The sequence below is a fragment of the Daldinia caldariorum genome (assembly GCF_022478825.1).
Source record: "Daldinia caldariorum strain CBS 122874 unplaced genomic scaffold F4812scaffold_5, whole genome shotgun sequence".
NCBI lineage: Eukaryota > Fungi > Ascomycota > Sordariomycetes > Xylariales > Hypoxylaceae > Daldinia > Daldinia caldariorum.
In genome coordinates this window covers 915,987-928,796 of record NW_025953041.1, presented here as the reverse complement: position 1 = coordinate 928,796, position 12,810 = coordinate 915,987, and the positions used below count along the sequence as shown (strand labels likewise).

Here is a 12,810-nt window from a genome sequence, read left to right as displayed (position 1 = left end):
CATCACGACTCCGATACATGTCCTTTTCTTAGCTTTTCGTATTTTTCGAGATCTAGATGGAATTCCTGTTCTGGTTTCAACTCAACTTTTGACTCTTATAATGTTTCTAAGTCCAGCAACAAGCCGCTTAGAGACTTCTCGGAGCATATCCACGGGAAGTATCTCCAATAACCCATCTCCCCCTCTGAAGCTAAAATATCCCCTGCAGAATAATTCGACGAGGCCTAAACGAATATTGGAACCAGGAGGAATGGCTTCCCATACCCTGATCGCGGAGTTGAAGTCACGCAGCGGCCTTGTACCTAGGGTCACGGCGACATCCCCTCGGAACCCCTTTGCTTGAATAAACTCACTAAAAGGCCAGCTGTATAGGATAGAATCATCTTCAGCCTCCCGAAATAGGTCTTCATCAGTATCCCCACAACAAGTTCTCATACTGACCCAATCGACGAAGAGGGAAACAGCTTCCTCAGTAGCATGCTTAGTCAAGGGGAATTTCCGCTGCCCGGTTTTTTGACGCTGTTCTTCTAGTGCCCGGCGGAAATACTCAGAATTTCTAGAGAGTAGATCCGCATGTACCGTGAATGATTTCCCAGATGGAGTGGTAAGCGTAACAATATACTCAGAGAATGCTTCATTCCATTCATATAATGCAGACATGACGTTGAGTGACGAGGAGGCTCTTGGTGTAACAGATATGTATCTGGGCTTGGTTACAAATCAACGACGCCAAATAAGATAAAGTAGGTTGAACGGATCGCCGCGATGGTGTATTGAAGTAATTAGGTCAGTGATACTAATGTTGAAGTTTTCTAGACTCTTGCCACTTGAGGAGAAAAACATATCGCCTCCACTGGTCTAAGTTGATGATACACCCTACTAATATATGTCAAAGGTTTGCTATTCCTTACCTACCTAAAGTCATTAAGCAAGCAAGACACTCTGATTTCATACGCCATAACTCCTAAATAGCAATTTGAAATAACTCTCTGGGCAACCTACAAAGCTATGCCAACCACTACACACCTTTTCCTCTTCATAAATACTGCCGATATCTAAAGGGCTTGGCTCCGACAAACCAGGACTCCAGACACTCTTATATGCCTCACTGCATTATGGAATCCAAATGCTACGGCGAGCATTACTTCTTGAAGAACTAGTAAGAGAGTTAGTAAAGGTTTAGTAAAGGGCCAACCGAATAGCTACTAAGGACATCACATACCTCTGCGGCTTCCTCAGGGGTTACATTAGACGGCTCAGATAGGCTCTGATCGATTAGACCTAACGAAGCTCTAGCTCCTTTCATCTGCCACCATAACTCCCTCCTATCGCCGCCAAGCTCTCCAGAGAGGAGACGATTCTTCAAGTCCTTCAGGAACGAGTTGTACAAGGCCGGCATCTCCCACTTAACCATAGTATCCCTGAACACGCCGAGGTTTTCTATAGCACGGTCGTACCCGCTGTCTCCCAAGCTGTTCGTGATTAACGAGCGAATGATGCTGCCCATCTGCTTCGCAGCGCTTTCGATCTCGGGCTCGTCGTTGGCATATTCAACCATCTGCTTGAACTCGGGAATGGCGTTTTCGGGGTTGATCTTCTTACGCTTATTCTGAGGCTGGCTGAGGAGTGCGTCGATATCGAGACCCGAGATTGGCTCAGGCTTGGTCCCCTTTCGTTGTCGGCCCTTCGCTTTGGGCGGTACTTGACGAATGTTAGTTTGGTACATGCGGATGCTTTGATCCAAGAATAGACAATACCTTTCTTGACATTAGCTTCAGCTATAAGGTCTTCAAGCTTCGATTTGGCCTTGATTACTAAATCTTCAGGTGGGTTTGAATATTTGAGTAAAATGGGAGCAACTGGAGGAAGCGGCTGGTCCGAATAGATTGCTCGGTGTCGGACGACCTGGTTAATACGATGGATAGGAGGACAAAACACATCCTCCACGGGAGCATATTCCATGGTACGGTTACTTAACACTGTTAGCGGCTATACCTCCTTTGGCAGCTTATAATACTCACCCGTCATCATCTTTTGCCCAGCTTGAGATATCCATAGCGTCCACGTAGTCATCCATGGCATCCGACAGCTCCTGACTGGGCAGAAGCCGATGGTCTTCGCGCTTGACATTACCAGTAACAGTAATCACCTTATCGAGAGGGGGGAACTGATAGTTTCTGACATCTTCGGCAAATGGTAAGGGTACGTCGTATAGGCACTCGAAGTTGGGTTCGATGTGGGGCGCAAGTAGAATGAGGGATGGTTCCTTTCCATCCTTTGTTACGATCCGGGCTACTGCATAGGATTCAAGTTCCTGGAGGGAGTGTATGAATGATGAGAGTTTAAGTGCGGCAGCATCGTTTAGTTTCTGAGGGATTGTTTGACACGCCTCTCCCATATTGAAGAATGGTTCATACTAGAGATATCAGTATATGAAAGGGACTCCGACTTAAGAAGCTGAGCCTTATTTACCTTCTCTTGATGTATAAACCCTAGTATAGTGAAGCATTTTGTAGTCTCAAGCTTTGTGATATTGTATTCGGACTCGCTGATGTGTACGGCCGTTCTCCCATATTCATATCCCTTTGCCAATGATTCGAACTCGACATCCCGTTTGCCTCCTGGCGCGTCGGGATCATTGACTTTATATGTCCGAGCATTCTTAACCGCAGAAAATCCGTTTGTGAACTCTACGCCTTCTATTTCGTCACCCTCGGCAGCTTGAGACGGACTAGGATCGGTCTTGAGTATTACTCGGCTGGCTGCCGGCACTGTCGCCTTATGTGTCTTGAAGTACCGCTCCACGCTGATGCTCATAGCATCCGGGTGTTCCTGAGGGTTTCCAAGAGTGAGTTCTCCATCGTACGTCTTATACAGCCTGACAGGTTTTAATCTTGGCATCTCGAGCTCATCAATGGCTTCTGCCATGGTGCCATATAACCCGTCGCATTTATCAACAAGGCTTTTGAGTAGCCCCTCGTTTATTCTCTTTTGGCTTGACTTATCTTCTTCTTTGAATCCGAACTCGGCATCATCAAAATCTACACCTCTGACGAAAGAATAGGATTAGTGGAGCCGACGGTCTCGATGCAATTTCAACTTACAAGACGACGAGTTCAATACCGCAATTCTTGATCTTTGCTGATATGTCATCGAGGTCATCAGGGTCAACAGGGCCCTCGCCATTTGTCACCAGGATGATTTTCCGCTTGTACTTCAGCTTCTTAGTATACTTCTCGATCATCTCCACGGCCACTATTATGGCCGAGATAGCGTCGCCAGTATCAGTATCACTAGGCTTTATAAGGTCTTGTAGTTCGCGTAGATTGGTTAGGTTCATCGGTCCAAGCTCCTGCAGAATAGATATATTCTCATAGCCTTCTCCGGTTTGCTCTTGTATAGGATTGTTGGTCTCGTCGGTTCTCACACCAACAACTCCGACGGCCCATGTCTTCCTCGACGCACCAACGGTTGTGGTGATCTTGTCCCATACGTAGCGCATACCCCAATCGAGATCGGATTCGATCCTACCATTATGACAATCGCCCATCGACGACCCGAGGTCAACGATATATACTGTAGCCTCCTTGTCCGCCATTGTGAGATGATATTGAGGGTTACCAGCCGGAATTAATGATGAAATGAAATGGGATGAAAGACGAAGGCAAATAGAAGTCGTAAACTATCAGGCCATAGACCTTGGTTTTAGTTTTATGAGAAGACTCATAATAAGGGAACTTTACTGAGATGGCGTTGAAATTGATCCATAAGACAACGGCATCTGCCTAGAAGATGTAAGTGACATGTAGGTAGGTACCTTTAGCTAATAGAGCTTAGGTAACAGTGGACTTGTGTGCCTAGTGGCGCGTTCCTGTTCCATCAGGCAGTCGCGCAAGCACCTGACCGCGTGCCGATGCGCCTAATTGACCTGGACCAATCAATCAACCAATGGCCCAAGCTCCTCGGCCGAGGGGTAGAAACAACACACCACCAAATTCAAAAACGTCATCACATTTATAAAAGTTAACTACTGGAACTGTATCCTTCGCTGAAATTTAATATTTAAGATTTATATACTATTTACTTCGCACTACCTCTTAATCCGAAATAGAAACAAGTATAAAAAAAACATGTCGCATATCCTTCTTACCTTAGCTCCTTACCAGGTCTTAACGTAAGTTCATCACTATGCGACAACCACAACACCAAAATCAACAACAAGCCCATACCTTACTACCTAACCCTAACTAACTCTTCTACAGCTACGGTACATTGCTTGGAACGCAGGTCTTCCACGTAAGTTACTCTAACCGCAAATACCGCCGCGACCTTTCTTTTCCGCATTTACTTCACACCTACACACACACCTACACAACGAACGAACGAACGAACGAAACAAATTAACTAAGACCGATAACTCCCCTAGACTTTCATCAACTCCATACTCTCCTTCAAAGTCCTCGAGCGACCTCAATTCGCTACCTTACAACGCGCCGTCTTCCCCGCCTATTTCGGCATCCAGACCGCAGCCCCCGTGCTCCTCGCCCTGACGTATCCTGGGAGTAAGAACCCCTTCGGCGTCCCCTCGAGCTTAGCAGGCGTGTTCCACCCGTCAAACCGCTGGGGGGTGCTTGTACCGCTCGGCACCATCTTCGTAACAGGGCTCGTCAATTTAACGTACCTACTTCCCGAGACGAATAAGATGACCGACCTAAGGCGAGAGCAAGGTAAGATGGGGATTAGCAAATAAAAATTAAGCGGGGTTTTGTCTCTTTCGACTATGTACTAATATAGGTTTGTGATTTAGAAAAGAAGGATGCCAAAGCAAGCTACGAAAAGGGTGCCCACTCCGAGGAGATGGCCGTGCTGAACAAGAAGTTCGGACAACTCCACGGCATCTCTTCGCTTACTAACCTCATCACGCTCATTGCGACAATCGTCTACGGAGTTAACCTATCTTCCCGCCTCGAGTAAGACGGAAACCAATAACTGTTATCTAATGACTCACGTGCACATGAATGAAAGGAAATGGGAGATGAGGTAAATATTCAACATTGGAAGCTGTCAATTATCAATGAGTCTAATACGAGGTATTTCGTACATATGAAAATTGGGGAACCAGACTGTCAATTTATTATAGTTAATATAAAATAAACATCCGACTATCGCGAACTAGTTCCAATGTCCTTTCCGTTTAATAAAATAATAAAATAAAAAAAGAGCACGAGCTTCCGGGAATCCCAGTAGATACTATTTATGTACCTCTTAAAGATAATCGCTCTCAATCTCCGCTTAGTCCCCAACAAGTACGCCGGTTTTAAAAAAGCATTTCCGAAACAATAAGTGTATCCAATACGCACCGATCCCTGGGTATAATAATAATAATGCATACAAAGGGAAAAGCTCACCTAATGCGTGCGATGCGATGCCAATTCGCCATAGTGTATTGTCCTCCCTCCTCCTCCTGCTTCTCTTCCCTTTCATATAATTTTCCCTCCCCCTTCTTTTTTGCCCCTTATCCACTACAACGCTCTAGACCCAACATACATCCCATGCAATGTAATGCAATGTCCATACTAGTGGTTCCCGTAACTACCTAGCTACTACGCTAGGTAGATAGATGGAAAATTCCTCAAAGCTTCTAGCGTGGTAAGAGTGTACCCGCACACACACACCCCTCCACTCCATTTTTTTTTCTCTTTTTGCCAAATTTGTTAGCATATTTTCCTATTTATAGGTAGGTTATTATTAAACCTGGCCGGCCAGGGCCAGCAGCTCCCTCTTGGCGGCCTCTAATTTCAGGCGTCTGGTCTCCTCGTCGTCGACGGGCGGGCGGCTCGCGGGGCGCGAGGCCGCGCGCTGGAGGGAGCTGTGCAGCGAGCGCGGCAGCGGCTTCTTCGCCAGCTGCTCCGCGACGTCGAGCTCCTGCGTCGGCGGGCTGTACTCGCGCTCCAAGGGGGGGATCGGGTATTCCGCGCCGATCATGCGGTTCGCCTTGGGGGCGGGCGTGGTGCTAATAGCGGTAGCAGCAGTAGTAGTAGTGATGATGGTAGGAATGGTAGTGGTGGTAGTCATAGGACTGTCGTCTTCGCTCTCCGATACGGATGAGGTGGGAGACGTTGCTCGCTCGGGGAAGTAGCTGTCGGCGCTTTCGGACGGTTGCTGCTTGGATAACCGCCACCCCCTCGCGGCGGATTGCGCGGGAGAAGATGATGATGATGACGGCGTCGAGCCGTCGAAGAAGGACATGCGGCTGCGCATCATGTGCATAAGTGCGTCCCAAGTGCCGGCCATGGTGACAAGTGACTAAAGGAGATATTGCGGTAGGTAGGTAGGTTATGGTAGATTTTATACAAAGTGAAACAGGTCGAGATAGCAGTCGGACGTTTGGTAAGTAGTAGAGACTTATTTTTTTTATAGGAAGTATGAGTCAGTGGTTAGGTAGTGGAATATGTTGTAGTTATGTTATGTAGTCTTCTAGCAAACGTCTTCCTCCCGCTGTAGTAGATAATAGAGAAGTCAGAGGAAGAGAAGGGAGAGGAAGGAAAGAAAAAAAAAAACAGAAGGATTTTTGAAGAGGGCACGAGACCTATGTATACGTCTCGTGTGAATGAGATATATACCTAGGTAATCATGTAAGCCAAAAAAAAGAAAAAAAAAGAATGAGGGCTAGAAAGAGGGCATTAACTACCTATTCATCATATTAATCATCTTAATGGAACCCCCACTCTCTCTTTTGAGTCTTCTGGGATCGGAAAACGGATCTAACTAAGCTACCTAGTCATGCATTCTTGGGTCGAACAAGCATATTTGCAAGCAAGGGTATCGTCAGCGTCGAATTACCTATTATATTACCTAGGTAGTTTGTATTATTTTATATTAACTTTACTTACTAGCTGCAATTAGGGTCAGTTAAGGGTCAGTCAAGGGTCCCGGCCAGTAAGGGTCCTTGGTCCCACTCTCCTACCGGGGGTTATAAGCATAATCAGATCATAACAGATGCATAGTGTATACGTAAGGTACTATCGTGAAAAAGTGGTGTAGTTTGTTGGAGGTGTGTGAACCTGGCAGCTTGGGTTTGGGTGGCTTCCGGCGGTGGAACCCTCGAGGTGGGATAGCTTACCATATGCAAGTCGACGTTGATCTGACGATCTCCTACCTTAGCAGGTTATTACTACTACCTTGTAAAAACAACTATCTCGTTACCCTCCTCTTCGTTTACTTGTTACCGTGATCTCCAAATATTAGGTATTGTCATAAGTATAAATGGGCACGTGATCAACTTCCCTCGGTGAACTGGTAGATAGTAAAAGCCGTAGACCATAAGCTATAAGCTCATAGGTTATATGTAAGATCGTACACAGTAAAACTCGTGGTTAACGAACACAGCATCTAGGTATCTAAGCGAAGCGGCTATCCGTGGATGCATGTGTCACTTCTTAGTAGATTACTAGTGAAGTCAATCCGGTCTTCGGCTGCTTAAAGCCGAGTTGTCTACTAGTTTAAGTAGGTTAACTAGTCCTTTGTAGAATCGTTACTAAAGATAGTAAATTACCTAACTTGAAGACTTCTGGGTCCTAAACATCTCTACCAATTAGGTATAAAGCTATAAACCGTTCGGCTTAGCCAGATTACTGCTTCAGAGATGTATCTTTCCGTGGGGGATATATTCCTAAATAAGTCAATCTGGGGTAATCTAAATTGGCAAGACAAGGCCATCTCCTCGATTTCTGGAATAAAACGTAAAAAAAGAAAGAAAGAACTAAATAAAAGACTTGTGATATGGCATGGACTGTATTCTGGCTATGATTCAATAACGATAGACACTTGCGTCACGAAGCGAGTAGTGGCGTCAAAGCAAGTATGCGATGAGACGCCTCCGTATGCTACTATACCCGCCATCATCGTTTGCATTGGGTCTTATCGGGAGTCCGAGCAATGGTGGGGCTGTAGGATCGTGGCCTGCGTAGCAAACCTGGTCTCTTCCGGTATCATACATGAGGGGCGCGCCAGCCCGCATACCATCACCTGCAATGTATTTGAAGGGGAAATTGTTGACCGACCACAGATTATTTTGTTATTTTGTTGAATAAAATGGTAGGTCCTGCACAAAGACGGTCTATCTAAGATCAACCATCTACCCCCATGAATTAGGTAAATCAACACATCTCCCCCCCCTCCACCCTCGCTTCCCCCCGCATCTTGGGAAAGACAAATAGATTATCGTATTGAGGCTTTCGCGCCCCGGATGGGGTTGTACACCTGCGTCACGTTGCAGTAGACTGCCAAACAGATGTGAATGCGAGACCGTCGTTGTATGCACACATGGGCTCCTACTTCCCACGCCACCTACTCACTAATGATTACATACTATGTAGTTATTGGAGGTGGCTTTTTACTTTTGCTTTGCCTTCATTCGCTTCGCTAAATCGCTCGTCCGAATTATCTTTGGCGTCTTCTCCGGAGTTTTGTATGAAGTGAAGCTGGGTATGAGAGCCCCGACTCGCTGTTGGTAATACTTGTACTCTGGATACTTTCCAGAACTGATTAGTTCCGTGAGCCAAGTAGATCCCTGAAAAATCATCATTAAAAATAGAGGGCCTAGACCTGCCCAACTGTAGAAAGTCTTGCTTGCGTAACAGCTCCATTGGTATAGAGTCAACCAGATAGTCTGCTCGGCTGCAAAGTTAGGATGCCTGCAGAAAGCCCATAACCCAGAAGTGATGAAACCTCGGTCAAGCTCTTCCTGAGTGAAACCGCAGCCCCGTGGCACCTTTGCCGTCTGTTGGTATTCCTTCTTGGCTGATTGGTAGTCTAAAATGACCCTTCATTAGTAAAGTAAAGGTAAGGTACACAAAGCAATGAAGTATATCACATACCCCATTGTTGCTGGTCGCTAAACCATTCGGATACTATGAGACCGATCTGAATTGTAGTGAAAGCTAAATCTGCTGCTGTAACCTCTAGTTCAAAGTTGGAAGTTAGGAGGATAATGTATGTTGGCGCTGCAAGAAGGAAAAGCAATATGCTCTGAATGAAGGAGATGAAGGTGATATTGAATAGGAAGAAAAGTACCGGGTGTACTTTGCTGCGAATTATTTCCCTGCAAATTAAATTAGATGGTTAGATAGGGGCAAATGTGACAAAACGACACACCATCTATAATCCTCAGATCCGACGTTATAACCACCTTTCCGGAAGTAATTGAACGTCAAACGAGCCTTACGAACATTAGCTACAAAAACCGAAAAGAATATTTTAGATATTTATGAGTTTACACACGCTCCATATTGCGCTCCATAGCAAAATAAGGTCAACCCTCCGGCTTGGAAGATGATTCAGGTGAGACCAAGCAGCAAAATGTGCATGATATATCGTTGGCAACAGACTCCACATGCGATCAACCTGGGAGTAATTACGATTGATTTCGGACACAACTAAGAAGATGACACCGAGAAATATCGAAAACGCAAGCCCGGAAATAAACGGGTTGGTATTTTTGTATAATTCGAGAATTGATTCGTGCGTCAACAAGGTATGGTATAGCTTCCTAGGGAGTTCGTAAAGTTGTGGTAGGTATGGCTCGATTACTTGGGAGTAGTCCGCGCAATCTTGGAGCTTCTTAACCAAAGGCAAAGCCATCTTGTAAATTTGTAACGGATAGGAGCGTGTCAGTACTCAGTATCGTTGAGAGAGAAGACGACGAGGTTTTATATTTCCTATTGTGCTTCCAATTGTTGGAAGTAAAGTCATGACGTTGCTTAAGGAAGTCGACATTCAGCTCAGGTACATTAGGTACTAATACCTAGGTAAAGAGAGCACCAGTCGAGTTTACAGCACGGGCCAATTTTATGTCATTTCAGCCTTTCGAACATGGGCAGGGGTAAACGGCAAACGGGGCTATTAAGGGGGGGGAGGGGGGTGTAACCTTAAAAGCCTTACCTAAGATAAACACCAATAAAAGAGTTCAAATTTTTTGTTGAAGGTATTGGCTGAGAAGTTATCGCCCAATCGCTTAGAAGAAGAAAAAAAAAAGTTCAAAATTTCGAAAAAGTCGGGAAGGCACGCAATGAATAAATACCTATATCGAAAACTGAAAAATAAGGCTAAGGCAAGGTAGGTAAATGCACAGTATTTATACAATATCTACAGTACAGCGACTGCTGGCAATACCTACTTCTAAGGTATCAGATACCTCACAATACCTTCTAATATTTACTTGTTTCTAATACTCGACTTATACAACTCTTCGTTACCCATTTTCAAGACGGAATAGATACCTAATCCATGTGATCTATTTAATCATTTGCCCGTTCCCAGCAGTTACGAGGAGCAATCGTCACCTATGAGATGTTTGCTTAGCTCTTCGTGTCGTGTGAGAGGCGCACGTCGAGTATCGCCGTTAACGTTTTGCTTCGACGCTTTTCGTACACGATTCCAGTCGACCATGAGAGTCCTTTGCGTTGCCGAGAAGCCCTCCATCGCGAAAGCTGTCGCAGGTCACCTCTCAGGTGGTCAAGCCCAAAGTGTAAGTCTTAACTCATATTGGCCCGTCTGCGTGACTATCAACTGTCGACCTGCTAATATATGTCTAGCACAACACACCCGAAAAGTACATCAAAAATTATGTTTTTGAATACGATTTTGGGCATCCTTGGGGTCGTTGTCATGTCACCATGACCTCCGTCCTTGGTCATATCACCTCGGCTGTATTCCCTCCCGAGTATAAAAGATGGGAGCATCCGCCACCCGACCGCCTATTCGATGCACCTGTAAACATAATCATCGCCGAGGTACGAGTTGCGTCCCTTAGGTTCATACGCCCAGTAGAGTTTAACGTATCCCACAGGACAAGACCAAGGTAGCGGACAATATCGAAAAACAGGCACGCTATGCCAATGCGCTCTGCATCTGGACAGATTGTGATCGTGAAGGCGAACACATAGGATATGAAATATGCGAGGCCGCGAGAAAGGGCAACAGGACTCTGGATATTAAGAGGGCCAGGTTTAGTAACATCGAAAGAGCGTATGTCTATCGACTCGAACCCTAACTGAATAACATGTAGCTAAACACGAAATTTAGGCATATTTTGAACGCAGCCAGGAACCTAATAGATCTTGATCACAGACAAGTCAACGCTGTGTCTTCTCGGATCGAATTAGATCTTAGGATAGGATACGCGTTTACCCGGTTTCTGACCACGAACCTACGGACTTTAGGAGGGCCCTTCAAAGAACTCGTATTAAGCTATGGTTTGTCGTCCTAGAATTTGACGGGTAATCCAATTCTAACGTATTAGGGTCCTGTCAATTCCCAACGTTGGGTTTCGTAGTAGATCGGTACTTTCGAGTGAGGAATTTCAAGCCGGAAGCGTTTTGGAGCATCAAAGTCATGCACAAGCGGGAAGGCATGGATGTCAACTTCAGTTGGTCACGCACTCGCCTTTTCGACAGAGCATCGACCGTCATTCTTTACGAAAGATGCCTTGCTGCTAAATTGGCCAAAGTGACCAAGGTCCAGGAGAAGCCAACGAAGAAATGGAAACCTCTACCACTAACTACAGTAGAACTGCAGAAGATGGCCACTATATTTTTGCACATGACGGGTCAGCAGGCGATGGAAGCTGCAGAAAACCTTTACAATAAGGGCTTCATCAGCTATCCCAGAACGGAAACCGACCGTTTCGATTCTGGTATGAATCTCCGCGCATTAGTACAAAAGCAGACGCAATCCGACTCGTGGGGTGAATTCGCGCAGAATCTAGTCAATGGTGGATTTCAGCAACCTCGACAGGGTCGAAATGACGATAAAGCACACCCCCCTATACACCCCATCACCTACGCAGCACCCACAGTCCTTGGTGATAGAGAAAAAAGGGTTTACGAATTTGTTGTTAGACGATTTTTGGCATGTTGCTCGGAGGATGCCAAAGGTGTTGCCACAGATGTCGATTTATTATATGGCGAAGAATCCTTTCATGCTCATGGTGTCGTCGTTCTGGAGCGAAACTACTTGGACGTATACATATACGATAAGTGGACTGGTACTGCACAACTACCTAAGTTTACGGTTGACGAGCTTTTTGAGCCTACCGAAGCTCTCATGACGGAGGGCAAGACTGCACCTCCCAATTATCTTACTGAAGCTGATCTAATTGCTCTCATGGACGCCAATGGAATCGGAACAGATGCTACAATGGCAGAACATATTCAGAAGATCCAAGACCGAGAGTACGTCCGTGCTGTGCCCCGAACCGCGCGAGCCGCAGACGATGAAGGCGGAGATGAGAATGAACCTACTGGACGAGGACGAGGTACCCGTGGTGGCCGTGGTCGAGGTGGTCGAGGAGGCGGATCGGCAGCCGGTGGGAGGGGAGGAGTGAAAGAATTCATCCCAACAAAATTAGGCGTGGCTCTAATCGAGGGATTCGATAGGATGAATTTCGAAACCAGTCTTGGGAAACCGTTTCTACGCAAGGAAATGGAACTCAAAATGAAGGCTATCTGCGAAGGCCGTACAACTAAGGAGGCTGTCCTAAACGAGAGCATTCGGCAATACCGCCAGGTCTACTTGCAATCACAAGAGAAGTTAAATATCCTCAAAGCGGTAAGTGTATATGATAACCTCATATAGATGCGAGCAAGAACTAATCACAAATTACACAGGCATGTCGACAATATGTCCTCCAACAAAATGGCGGTTGAAAGAGATGGTTGGTTTATTTTGGCCAATTGGTACGGTTGAGGTGCCATTGTGTCCCGCGAAGGAATCGCAAAGAATCCGAAAGTTTGACCAGGTCCTACCGTT

The 12,810-nt window shown here is 45.8% G+C and overlaps 5 protein-coding genes across 5 annotated transcripts; 2 read left to right on the top strand and 3 right to left on the bottom strand.

Moving 5' to 3' along the window:
- Window positions 1-736: 736 nt before the first annotated feature.
- On the bottom strand, window positions 737-3,929 carry F4812DRAFT_326699 (ATP-dependent DNA helicase II subunit 2). Its single transcript, XM_047931522.1, has 6 exons — window positions 3,105-3,929; window positions 2,473-3,049; window positions 2,022-2,416; window positions 1,758-1,972; window positions 1,223-1,701; window positions 737-1,156 (listed from the first exon to the last, which is right to left on the bottom strand). Exons 1-6 carry the CDS (start codon window positions 3,596-3,598, stop codon window positions 1,142-1,144), a joined length of 2,175 nt encoding a protein of 724 aa, XP_047791675.1. The 5' UTR covers window positions 3,599-3,929; the 3' UTR covers window positions 737-1,141.
- Window positions 3,930-3,972: 43 nt separating this feature from the next.
- F4812DRAFT_422803 (uncharacterized protein) lies at window positions 3,973-5,125 on the top strand. The gene is made up of 4 exons (XM_047933703.1): window positions 3,973-4,174; window positions 4,263-4,296; window positions 4,427-4,727; window positions 4,808-5,125. The coding sequence occupies exons 1-4, from the start codon at window positions 4,131-4,133 to the stop codon at window positions 4,972-4,974; spliced, it is 546 nt and encodes a 181-aa protein (XP_047791674.1). The 5' UTR covers window positions 3,973-4,130; the 3' UTR covers window positions 4,975-5,125.
- F4812DRAFT_422801 (uncharacterized protein) lies at window positions 5,126-6,660 on the bottom strand. The gene has a single exon (XM_047933702.1). It carries the CDS (start codon window positions 6,292-6,294, stop codon window positions 5,749-5,751), a length of 546 nt encoding a protein of 181 aa, XP_047791673.1. The 5' UTR covers window positions 6,295-6,660; the 3' UTR covers window positions 5,126-5,748.
- A 1,170-nt stretch (window positions 6,661-7,830) lies between these two features.
- On the bottom strand, window positions 7,831-9,791 carry F4812DRAFT_422798 (DUF1295-domain-containing protein). Its single transcript, XM_047933701.1, has 4 exons — window positions 9,283-9,791; window positions 9,157-9,221; window positions 8,880-9,103; window positions 7,831-8,814 (listed from the first exon to the last, which is right to left on the bottom strand). The coding sequence occupies exons 1-4, from the start codon at window positions 9,640-9,642 to the stop codon at window positions 8,396-8,398; spliced, it is 1,068 nt and encodes a 355-aa protein (XP_047791672.1). The 5' UTR covers window positions 9,643-9,791; the 3' UTR covers window positions 7,831-8,395.
- Window positions 9,792-10,447: 656 nt separating this feature from the next.
- F4812DRAFT_457894 (prokaryotic type I DNA topoisomerase) lies at window positions 10,448-12,707 on the top strand (the record flags this gene model as incomplete). The annotated part of the gene is made up of 6 exons (XM_047937251.1): window positions 10,448-10,528; window positions 10,596-10,793; window positions 10,850-11,028; window positions 11,086-11,255; window positions 11,303-12,609; window positions 12,669-12,707. 6 exons carry the CDS (start codon window positions 10,448-10,450, stop codon window positions 12,705-12,707), a joined length of 1,974 nt encoding a protein of 657 aa, XP_047791671.1.
- Between the last annotated feature and the right edge of the window lie 103 nt (window positions 12,708-12,810).